The 12511-nt window shown below is 39.6% G+C and overlaps 1 protein-coding gene across 1 annotated transcript in view; it reads left to right on the top strand.

The window, feature by feature from the left end:
• The window catches only part of LOC113679899 (mediator of RNA polymerase II transcription subunit 1), a 17760-nt gene continuing 5249 nt past the window's right edge, over positions 1–12511 (top strand). Inside the window, exons 1-16 of the mRNA XM_089207076.1 lie at positions 1–174; positions 962–1092; positions 2512–2651; positions 3202–3262; positions 3995–4057; positions 4179–4207; positions 5014–5085; positions 5353–5427; positions 5902–5969; positions 6287–6376; positions 6950–7073; positions 8597–8727; positions 9592–9644; positions 10523–10576; positions 10861–11001; positions 11465–11537. Of these exons, the coding sequence (XP_089063202.1) occupies positions 57–174; positions 962–1092; positions 2512–2651; positions 3202–3262; positions 3995–4057; positions 4179–4207; positions 5014–5085; positions 5353–5427; positions 5902–5969; positions 6287–6376; positions 6950–7073; positions 8597–8727; positions 9592–9644; positions 10523–10576; positions 10861–11001; positions 11465–11537 (1423 nt within the window). The 5' untranslated portion in view covers positions 1–56. The remainder of the gene's footprint in view (positions 175–961; positions 1093–2511; positions 2652–3201; positions 3263–3994; positions 4058–4178; positions 4208–5013; positions 5086–5352; positions 5428–5901; positions 5970–6286; positions 6377–6949; positions 7074–8596; positions 8728–9591; positions 9645–10522; positions 10577–10860; positions 11002–11464; positions 11538–12511) is intronic.

The raw sequence follows: 12511 nt of genomic DNA, 5'->3' as shown, positions 1-12511 counted from the left end.
ATGTAGGCATGATCAGCGGTGATACACGCATGACAATTAAGAGCTTTTAAAACAAAATGGCGGCTGCAGTTGAAATAAGAACATGTGGATCATGTTGTCTTCAGTTGAAGGAACTCGTGAACAGCTACGAAAAAGAGCTTGGATTAAAAGGCAAAGAGTTTGATGGCACTAAAAGTGAGTATTAATTGAAGTGGCGATCAACGAAAACGTCTAAAATCAGAGGGCTAACAAGAACCATAACGATCGATATGATGTTTCGAGGATTGTTTGGGAATACTTTGACGCGTCGTCCCTTGTTTTTCTCTTTTGTTGCTCCAATGATGAAATACTTAGCACTTAGCACTGAGGTGTAGGATTGTCTTCCAAATATTTTTCTTGTAAACATTAAGATGGATCAGTACAATAATTACTTCCCGGAAGTAAACATTACTGGTCCACCACCATTGATTTGCGGAACTCCGATCCGCAGAACCCTTCAACTCACATTTTCGTCCTTATTTTCTGTCCCTTTGATTTTTGTACAGATCGAAAAAAATTTACGTCAGATTGTTCCTCTTATACATAAAGAGATTGATGGATGTATTGATATAGACAGATGGATTGATTGTGGAACAATTATAAAATGCGAGAGCGATCAGAACAGTGTAAAGTGTGTAATAGCAGTAGCGTGCTTTGAACCTTGAACCCCTGACAGAGACAGACATATAATTTCTCCCTACAATATCACCCCAGAATCAAACATTAAGGTAACGGGAATAGAGGAAAAGATCACCAACTAAAGAAGCTCTTGATTGTTAAACAAATTCTCCTTGTCAGCACCTTAGGAAATGTAAGGAGAACAGTATAGAGAATATGCATACTGATGGTAGGGTGGATTTCTAGGTTCAGGTTAGGCTCAAGACATTTTTTTGTAAATATTAGGCAAAGTGTTTCTTTTTGAAAACACTTTGTTGTCTTTCAGTTCATGCCTTTGGATCACTAAACTTTTACTTGGAGCACAGTAAGTTTAATGACTTACTGAACAGTATTAGATCAAAGTGTAAGAGCTGCACAAGTTGGCCTGATCCTGCCAAAGCCATTCGAGCTTCTCAGGTAAGTCATCCTAAATTTCACTTTATTATTAGTAAGATATGTCTTTATTATCTTTAGTAAGATATGTCTTATTCAGCATTTATGAATGTTTATGACAGCCCCATAATCAAGATTTAAATCACTACACTTATCATTGTCATACAAGACACAGCTGCTTAATGACTTGCCCCTCAGACTCTTGGTTGGGAAATCCTTGTGCAAGACATGGCTGGGACATTGCGTTGTGTTCTTTCACACAGGATACTTTAAATTTACTCTCATGCCTCTGTCTGCCCAGGTTCCCATTTAAACCAGCTTTAAGCTTAACTGGGCTAGCCTGTTTAAATCTGGCCAACAAACAGATAAATAAATAAATGTCAAAATAGAAGTGGGGTTAGCAATTTTCTTCTTCCTTTGGTATCATGGAGACCACTGTAAGCTCCATTCCCTTGTAAGCAGTCGCAGCTTACTTACAACCTCTCGCATTGCGGTTAGCACATTTTACTCCAGATCATGATATCCTGTTGTAAGCATCAGTCAGCTCACTACGTTATGTTCGTGGGCAATAGACTTTACTCTCAAAGAGTCTCTCTCCATTTAGGAGTAGAAAAAGGAAATATATAGATTTAGGCAAGCCTAAAAGCGGAGCTCGCAATTTTTTTTTCCGCACTTCTCTTCAACAAAACTAAAGCCCCTACTATGGATAAAGTGCGTGGTAATATTAATGGATTTTCATTTGAAACTTCTCCATGTCCGTGTAGAGGACTGATTATAAGATAGTGCCTGTAGTACAGTTGGCTGTGCTTGCTAAAAGTAGCACCTTGTATGGTCGGTCACACAGTTGTACATCCAAATTTTTTCAGCTTGATAGGTTACTACTATTTTGTATAATTATGGGGCCACCCTCTGCAAGCTCCACTATTAGTGTAGAACTTTGATGGGGAAACCAATAAAAAGGATTTTTTCTTTTTTTGAAGAGGGAGAGGGGGAGTCAGAGGGGTTGAGTCTGTCACGGAGCAACATCTTGGCACTCAAGGAGAGTGGCAGTATTCCTAATTGGTTGATAATACAAAAACTTGAGGGCAGGGGGGGGGAAGGGGGGCAGCCTGTCTATAACCAACAACCTGGCACTCCTGGGACTGTGACAACACTCCAAATTGGTTAACCCTTTAACTGCTATAAGTCACTTGCACCTAATTTATCTCTACGATATCACCCCCGAGTCACACATTAAGGTCATGAGAATAAAGGAAATGATCATTAACTAAAGTTCTCCTTACCAGCACCTTAGGAAATGTGTAGAGAACAGTAAGGAGAATATACATACTGATGTTAGGGTGTAAAGGGTTTATTCTGCAGAAACTTTGATGCAAACCAGATCCCTCTGTTACAAAGTATTGAAGTATTTGGTTAACCTCAGTCTCTCTTTTCTCAAACCAGGAAAGACAACAACAAGTTGAAAACCTTGCACCAGTGAAAAATTACATCTCAGAATGTTTAGACAAGTTGCAAAATGCCATGAAAGACAAATCAATAAAGGTTGTTGCACAGAGACTTGAAGCCATCACAAGAAAAGTTGGGTAAGAAACTTTTTGTTCTCAAAGGTCACTGAAATCTGATTCATAAATTTGAATATAAGGTTCCGTGCTGCAAAATTTGTGTTCAGTAATAGATAACATATGATACTAAATTGTGGCCAGAGCAAAAAAGGAGGCACACAAGGGGTGGTGTGGTGTGGTGTGGTGTGGTGGGGTGTGGTGTGGTGTGTTCCTGATGTTCTTACCACACTGTGATGTCTTCTGTGATCAATATGCATGTATAATTCAGCCTATCATATAATGTGTCAATTAATTTATTGCCTTATCATGCCCCCCCCCCCTCCCAGAGCAACCCACTGGCATTTGACCATCATCTTTACCTTGGGGGGGGGGGGGGGGATTGGACCTTGCCTGGAAGGGATTGGGATATTTGAACTGGCATTGGAACTCAATGTTGGTCTTTGGGAGCAGGAATTGGAATAAACCAATCTTCAAAAGTTCAAATGCTTGGAAGGTTACATGGAGAGGAGACGTTGAAGCTTCATATTGATTGTAGATGAACAGTTCTGATATTACCGTGACTTTTTATCAGGTTGAAGTTTATTGAAAGTGGCAGAGAATGCTTCATAAATTCTGACATGTTTTATGTTGAGGTGTGTTTAAAGGGAATGTCTGTTTTATAATACAATGTAACCTACTTAACCCTTTAACTCCTGTGAGTGACCAAGACAGAATTTCTCCTCACTTTATATATAGATTATCATGCAAACAAGTGATGAGAATAAAGAAAAATATCAATTATGAGATTACTAATTGATCCGATACCAAATTCTCCAAACTAACATAATGAGAATCATTTGGCAGACAGTTAGGAGAATTACTAATGAGACCTTGAGAGTTAAAGGGTTATGGTATTTAAGGCTGTGATAGTGTAATAAAATTATCTTCTCTCAGTTATTTGCGCATGTTAATCCTTTCAAGCCAAGGAGTGACCTAAAGAAAATTTCTCCTTAAAAGGTTAATACATTTTCCAGTCAAAAGGCAATGGGAAGAAAGTAAAACAAAAATTTGGAGATGTTGTTTGATTGTACACTAAATTCTCAAAGCCAAAATTATAAGAAATGTATGAAGTATAGTGTAGAGAATTGATATTTTGATCTTGGGAGTTAAAGAGTCGATTAGGGTGTGGAGAAAATTTTAAAGAGCTTATTGTCAAGAAGAAATTCTATTCCTTGCAGTCAGAAGCCAAATGTGTTTTAGATTATCATATTACTTTTTTTTTTTACCACTTAAAAAAGCCTTTCCTTGTTGATAGACAAAGCTAGGTTATCAAAGTGGTCAAAATTTGCTGAGTAAATCTTTCCTCATGTCTTTGAAAAACATAGGTTCGAATGGCAGCTGATGGTACAGTTTCAGAAGTGAAAGTGGCGCACACTGGAGATCCTGAGGCAAGAGACAGAGGCTTTGTTTGGTTTTTATTTTAAATAATTTTGGTTAATTTAAATGATGAAGAAGATTGCTCTCTCTTGTTTGTTTTGACTGGTGTTTAATTCTCAACTTTTTCCACAGAGTTGCCCTGAGCTAACAAGAGTTTTAAGGTAGAAAAATAAGTTCAACTTCTTTAATTTAATGATGTAAATAATAATTGCATAATCAGGCTGAAGGGTTTCAATAAAAATCAGCAAAAAGCAGTCTTCCTCTGCCTGTAAAACCTCTGACTGCAATCTGGTTCTGGTGTTTCGTTTTCACCTTATGACACAGTGGCCCATTACACTGTTGGCAGCTGCTTATGGAGCCCTTGCTAACACAAAAAATCAAAGATGCTCTGATTCTTCAGTAGATGCTACTAACTTAATGCTGATCTTCACTCTGCTAAGTCTGTTATCTTTTTATCTTTATGTATTAGGTATCTTGTTAAAATGTTGTCATCTGCTAATTGGAAGTTTCTTACCTTTTTCATTTTAACCCTTCAACTCCCAGATCAAATTTGTAATTCTCCTTACTCCCAACCATACAATTCTAATAATGTCAGTTCAGAGAATTAAGTATTGGATCAACTAATTATCCCCAAATTGATATATTTCTTTACTCTCATCACTTATCTGGTTGATATTGTGTTGATGTTGTAAGGAGAAATTCTGTTTTGGTCACTCATGGGAATTAAAGGGTTAATTACTCTTTGAGAGTGAGACTAGCATGTTACATTTCTTCTTAAAATATCACCCATGGATTACACATTAAGGTCATAAGGATAAAGGAAATGATCACAAACTAAAGAAGCTCTTGATTGTTAAACAAATTCTCCTTGTTAGCACCTTAGGAAATGTATAGAGAACAGTATGGAGAATATGCATACTTATGTTAGGCTTTGAAAGGGTTTACTATTTATTGATCTATTTTGCAGGGAGGGAGATTATAATGAATTTTTGTGCCATTTACAAGGATTATGTGATCTTTATCAGCTCTCTCGTGACACGTGAGTTGTATATACAGTAATTAACATTTTCTCTCTCAAGATCTCAATGCCAATTTTCACCTGCATGTGCTGTCTGCAGCATGTTCCCTTTAGATTTAGCTTTAAAAATGATGTTGAATCATGGTGGTTTTCCTTGGCTAGTTGATATTTCTATTTCCTCTTGTCCCCTTTCTGCTTGACATTGCACTGGAACCTTGAGTTCAATTGAAAATTGCACAGTTATTATTATTATAATTATTTTAATTGTTTGATTATATCACTCTTCAGTTTTCAAAAACCAAAGGTTCTTGCAGCCCTCAAAGCAGTGGAAACCGATATTAATACAATGGCAGCATTCTTTGGGTAATGATAATTTCTTATCACTAATAATGGTAATAGGACCCAATGGATTATAATTTAGTCTGTGGTCATTCCAAGCGGATTTCAAATTTTCAGTTACCAGTATGATCACTGGCTGAATTGAGGAAAGAAAAATCCTGTGACCCGTTTATCAAAACTACAACAAAACTTTAGAAAGAACATCCATCATAGAGTTTAATTGTGGAAGGTCATGGAAAATGACTGAAAACGATGTTTATGTGAAAGTAAAAAGGAAAAAAATGCTTTCATTACGTGATCGTCTTCAAGTTATACTAAAATTTTCTTGATTGTTAACAATGCAAAACGACAAAAAGGTCTTGGAAAAAGTCTTGAAACGTCGTGGAATTCAAAGATTTTCTAAAAAGGTACAAACGTAAATAATTTAATTTTCGACCCTAAAAAACTTTCAACTAAATTTCCCCCATGCTAACTCTATTTGCCGTTTCTCTCTAACAGTACAGATGTGACTTCCACCGAAGCCATCACACAATGTCCTGTCGGCTTTATCACCCCGAGACAAGGAGGTTCGTACAACATTTCGATTCAAGTCTGACCAACTTCTTATCGTAAGTGGTCGAAAAATAGCATGTTTGAGAGATAAATCTGCGCATCACAGTTACAGGATGTCTTCGGAACGTTTTCGGCCATTTTCGAATGACATCGGATAAGTATCAACATTTTCGGAACGCACCGGAGTATCTTCGGCAATTTTTCGGTCTTACCAGGGTTTGGGAAATCAGGGAAATATGAAGAAGGGAATTATGCTGGAATCTTTTGTTAGAAAGTGAATTTTAATATTGATACTATGATTCATGAAAGTTACTCGCATGTCTTTCCATAGGCCGTCGAATGCGTCTCTGTTATTTTGCTTCCCCATATGAGTTACTGGATGTCAACAGGCCTGGACAGGATCGACATTTTACAAGAGAAGGTAAAGATAAAATTAGACTACAAGCGCTATTGGAAGCCTTTAAAATATCGAGACGTGTGTGTCCCGCCAGAGGTGTAGTTAACTATGACCTGTGCGTTAATTTTTGCCTTCAGATTTAGTATGGTGACAAAAGTGTTTGTTGAGTGAACACTTTTAAAAGCAAGATGGAAATTTGAGATCATAATGCGAGTTTTGACGAAGCTTTCGAGATGGAAATTTGAGATCATAATGCGAATTTTGGCGAAGCTTTTAATATTGAACCAGAGCGACTCCCAATGACCAATCACAACAAAGGTTTAAAATACAACGAGCCAATAAGAATTTGTCTTAATTGCGCGTGATCGACCTCAAGCGGGGGAAAACGCGTTTGACCAAGGCGCAGTTGGTTTAGTCTTGCGTGTTATTGATGTGAGAGCGGTGTGTGGCGTGATTTCTCTAGAACCCATCACAGAGCATGATGAAGCAACGCCAATGCAGTCTTGCGACACTTTCGACAGTCAGTTGGAAATTTTTCAAATTTCAAATGCCTCTTTTGATTTGAAAAATGGAATTAACCGAGCACATTTTTGACAGAACCCCCTCCAAGAGACTTTGGTCACCAAGTTTACGTGTCGCTGGAGCAATCCCAGGACACATCTCTTCCAATCAGTCCACTCATTACCGAGCCTTGTTACAGCATGTTGGGACTGGATGCGAGGTGAGTTTACGGGTCTTAACCCTTAAGCCCTCAAGAGTGACTAGCATCTAATTTCTCCTTACCATATCCCCCCTGAATCACACTTGAAAGTCATGAGAATAGAGGAGTTGATCACCAACTAAAGCAGCTCTTGATCGTTAAACAGATTCTCCTCGTCAGCCCCTTTGGAAATGTACGGAGAACAGTATGGAGAATATCCATACTGATGTTAAGGTGTAAAGGGCTCAAACGAGCTGTGTGTCAGAATTGTTTGTGTTTTCTCTTCTCTCTCTTTTGCCCTCCTCTGGGTTGTTTAACATTACTGTCGGTGGGAAAAAAATCTCGAAGTAATAGTGTTCAGTGTAAGTAAATTATAAAAGGGCAAGAATAAATCTAAAGAGACACGGACAGCTGGTAAAGGAGAAAATTAAATTGTGCTACGGATTAAAGAAAGACTAGGAAAAATTAGTATGAGCAAGAAACAAAATTACAAAAGAGGCACTAATGAATCATTAAAAAACAAGAATTATAAGGGATGGCGATTGATGCGGGTCGTAAATGAATTAAAAAATATTAGTTTCGTAAGATAGAAGAGCATGCACCAAATAGGCAGTAGCAAACAATGGCTTAGGATGCACGGATTGTAAATGATTACGCAACATTAGTTCAGCACAAGGATGGTTTCGTTTGGAGAAGATTGACACAGATTGCGAATTATGAACTTGAAAAGGTTACGATAAAACCATGGTAAGCCTTGAAGTAGATGAGACTGTGTCCAGGGAGGGGGGAGCCATAAATGTACCTTGGCAATATACATGTACCCCGCCACACAGAACGGATGAATGTTACTTAAGTAGTGCATCCAACAAAATCACATTAAAACTGATCACTAAAAATTTCACGAACGTGACTTAAAGCAGTTCGGTATCCCTCCTGAAAGGTAAGGGTAACCCCTCCCTCTCACTCTGTCGAAGTGCGAGGGAGTAGCACGGATTGCCAATAAGTCAGCAGAAAAGGTAGAGTTGAGTTGGGGCGGAGTGACTTTCTCTTAAGCTGACCGTTACGAACCAACACCCTTTAACAAATTTAATGCGAATTACGTCATTACGTCTTCTTGCATAATCAATGGAGTTCGAATACTAGGCTTCCAAACGAAACTTTACTCGACTCTGATGATGACCTTTGACCTCTCTTTTACCCCTTCATCCCTTAGAGGATCTGGGTTCTAATTTCTCCTTTCAGTGTCACCCTTCAAATGAAAAAGTCATGTGAATGACTGAAATCACTAATTAAAGATTCTTATTTTTGAAAATAATCATTTTCTTAATCATCCAAAATATTTAAAAGATCCTCCTAATCAGTATCAAAGGATATTTGAAGACAACAGTGTGGAAAATTTGAATTCTAATGTTTGAGTGGAAAGGGTTCAGGTCATTTGTCAGGAATATGGAGGTTTCCGTCACTCTTATTGGATACTATTTCAGGACTATGATCCTCTCAGGTATAGTACCATAATGTCGATTGATTAACTCCCTTTGTTGCAGCATCAAGTACCAGCCGCTGAATGACAACAACAGTGAGGAGTTCCAAGCATCGTTTGTGCTGGAGTTTTGTAAGCTGTTACCAGCAGCGGTAGAGATCGTTCAGAAGATTCACGAAGTTATCAATAAAACAGGTACAAATTCAGTGGAGATACCTAATGAGGTGTACATAATATATAGATTAAGCCAAGCCAATAAGCGGAGCTCGCGTTTTTTTTTCCTGCACGTCTCAAGGGCTTAATGCCTTGCCCCGGCCAGGACTAGAACCCGTGTCGTCCGACTCGGAGCCCAGTGCACTGACCACTGGACTACTGGACAAAGCCGTAGCGTTGGTGTGCCCGCGGTACAGTTGACCACGCATGTTAAAAGTAGCTCCTTGTACGGTCGTACGGTCGTACATCCAAAATTTTTTCGGCTTAATGGGTTACTACTATTTTGTATAATTATGGGGCTACGCTCTGCGAGCTCTGCTATGATGATGTTAAGACGATAGCTGTGAGGCTGAAATGTCTCACCCAGGAACACAGCACGACGACCACCTTTGAGTCGTCTCCAGTCTTCTCTCTATTTTAAGATATTAACGAGGGAAGTGCACGCGAGGTGCGCACAGAGAAAGATGGGAATGGAAAAAGGAAAGTCTCTCTTCTCTCTCTCTCTCTCTCTCTTCTTCCTTCCCTTCGTCCCATTGGTCGTAGTAGTGCAAGGCCCTCGCGACCGCACGTCCGCGTAGTTTAGGGACTTGTTAGCGGTGACCCGGCCAGGGTTGTGCACAGACCTCTAAATTTGAAGGTCAGCTCGCCGAGCGCTAATCTACCACATGGGCCCTCCTTTTACGCCCTAGGTTGGCTTTTCGGGGAACGGGATCCTTCACCCAAAGGTCTATTCGATGAATTTTCATATTCTAGAGATGATTGTTGAGAACTGAAGAGAGAAATCGAGGAACAGTGCAGCTACTTTGTTGAATATAAATACGCTTTTCTCTTCTCTTCTTTTGAAAGGTTCGTTTACCCATTCTTCAACGGTGCCAATTGACAGCCTTATAATAAGAGAGGTAAGAGCAGTTTGTGCCGCCATTAGACCAAAACAAAAAGAAACAAACAGACGAAACAAAACTCAAGGAAGTCTTTTTTTGTGGGTCGTTTATAACGATAAAAAAATACCTTGCCATAGCCTATGCGCGAAAACAAAGAAACAAATGTAAGATGTGAAAAGAGCACACCAATTCGTTCAAATAATTTCCCATCTTCACTTAAGGTCCTAAAATAGGTTAGAAGTAACGATTGTGTTTTACACACATTTTCGAACAGTTTTTGGATTTTAAGTACAGTTTCTTGGTAGAGTCAACTCTCTCATAAGCGGACAGTCATAGGGACTGGAAAAAAGTGTCTGTTGGTAAAGTAGTCCGTCTACGAGAATTATGCGCATAAGCGGACGCCAGCCGTTTACGGGAGAAACAAGAACGAAAGTAGACCATGGCGAATGCGGGCATAACGTGACTCTACAAGTGTTTTGTGATAGCTTGCTTACACGTACACAATTGGAGATTTGACAAAACCGATCGCCGCTGTTCTGTTGCTCAGTCAAAGGTCATATTTTTTTTATTTGCAAATTTTGTGTTGACAAATTTAATTACCAAGAGTCAATTATCATGCATAAGGTGTCCGCTTACGAGAGAGCGTACACAGAAGAAAAAATTCCAATCTTCACTTTTGTACAAGTGCCTACGTCCGCTTACGAGAGAGTGTCTACTAACGGGAATGTGTAAATGAAGAGTTTGACAAGGAGACATCAAGGGGTATAAGGTAGAGATATAGACACCTTTCATTGTCTAAAGATCTTTCCACAGTAGCTCGCGAGTTCACTAACCGCTTCCTTTGACAATGAAATGCTCCTCATATTTTTTGTCATTATTTTATAATTATCTTGCAGTGGTTAAAAGATAGAGGTGTTTCATCAAGTGACCATGGGAATAATTATTACGCAGTAAGTGAGCAAATTTGTAGCTGTTTGAAATTTGCACAGGAAGTAACACGACCCGTGCCGTAGGGTAGGGGCGGGGGTTTGGTAAGAAACAAAACAATCTGCGTTAAGGCCAGGAAATCAAACAACCTCTGCCAAGCGCCAGGAGATTTGTCATCTGTGAAAAGCGCAGAAAAAACTTCTATTCTCTACCATCATCTGGCAATCATGTGAGCTTTGAATTTAAAGGAAAATACATGTTATCTCTCGTTGTGTTTTCATTTTTCCCCATTTCTCTCACGTTACAGAGCTTACCACAGCATTACCACGTGTATCATGTCACAGAGAACCAATCATCAGCAGAGGAGCTAGTGCAGCCTTCTGGGATGGGTCTGTTGCTGTATAGGATCGGATTTACACACCCCAGTCATATCCCGGAAATAATACCGGTACGGTTTTGAGCACTACCGTAAACTTTAAACCCCCTTCCCCCTTCCCCTTCGCCCTCCCCCCCACCCCACCCCTCATACCTCCGCTTAAATCCCACTGTCTCCCTTCCGATCCCTCATGGGATTAAATATAACCTCTCAGGTAAATGTGAAGGTTGAGAGGGGGCAGTTTTCGTACTTGGTTCGGTGGAGATTCCATCTGGATGGTGTGGCTGTATGTGCAATTTTTATTAGAGCGGTTGCCAAAAACCTTTCTGACGTTAGGTGACGTCATTGCTGGAAGGGTATTTTCTTTAATGGACAGACAAACTCTGAGTTTATCTCAAATAAATGTGACGTTTTCAAGATGTTTATTTTTTGCTAGTTGGGAGCCGGTCATTATATATCGCCTTTCTATAGAGCCTCTTTATACGTTGTTAGTGACGATTTATCTCAAATAGCTGATCTTTTTTTTCTTTTCCAGTTGCTTCGACGTCAAGCCATGTTCAACACTCTGTTCACGAGCGCATTAAGAAGCCACAAGCCACTCAAGAAAAGTAAGTGTTCAGATTTCACGAGACGGTAAGCCTTTAACCCTTTACATCCTTACATTAATACTCTTATTTTCACACTGTTGTCTTTACATTGCCTTTATTACTGACAAAAAGAAATATTTTGGCAATCAGGACCTTCTTAAATTGGTGATCATTCGATTTATTCGCATGACCTTTACATTTGATTCGAGTGCAACTGTAAGGAGAAATTAGACGTCAGTCACTGTCAGGGGTTAAAGGGTTAAGTTGTAAATCGTATCTATCATATTTATATGTTTGTCACGCATTTGCCTCTTTGGATGTGCTTGACCACTTGATTAAACATCATTGTACTGGGTGTCGGCAGTAAGTTGATTTTATGTATTGATTTTGCTCGGAAGTTTGTCAAAAACATCCGTGCCAACTTTTAAGCCATCTAATGGATAGATGAAATCAGCCTTGAGCAGGTTACTCGCGTTTTCCCGCGCTTCAGGCCTGTTTGCGCTTATTTAGTTCAATTTCTCTTTTCCCCCTCGACAAATTTCCCTTTGCTTTTGCCACTGCGTTTAGTGTGCTTTTGGTTTTACGACAGCTAGAGCGCTTAAATCAAACCAAATTAATCACAACCGCTGATCAAAAGAAAGGAAAATTCCTTTCAGAGCTATGGACAACTCAAGGTAAAATCAACCCAACTACCAAAAGCGCGGGAAGTCGCGTGCAACCAAGTCAGCGCGGGAAAACGCGGGCAATCAAGTCAGCGCGGGAAAGCGCGGGCAACTAAGTCAGCGCGGGAAAACGCAGGCAATCAAGTCCGCGTGGGAAAACGCGGGCAACCAAGTCCGCGTGGGAAAACGCGGGCAACCAAGTTAGCGCAGAAAAACGCGGGAAACCAAGTCAGGATTGCTTTTAGTTCTGGATGTGACTGGTTGAAAGAGTGGCGCGAGTTTTCTAGACCAATCGCAGAGCGAAGTAATGCAAAACCATTGCAATCTCGGATT

The sequence above is a fragment of the Pocillopora damicornis genome, chromosome 5, assembly GCF_964200805.1.
Source record: "Pocillopora damicornis chromosome 5, jaPocDami1.2, whole genome shotgun sequence".
NCBI lineage: Eukaryota > Metazoa > Cnidaria > Anthozoa > Scleractinia > Pocilloporidae > Pocillopora > Pocillopora damicornis.
This window is presented reverse-complemented; position numbering and strand designations above follow the sequence as displayed.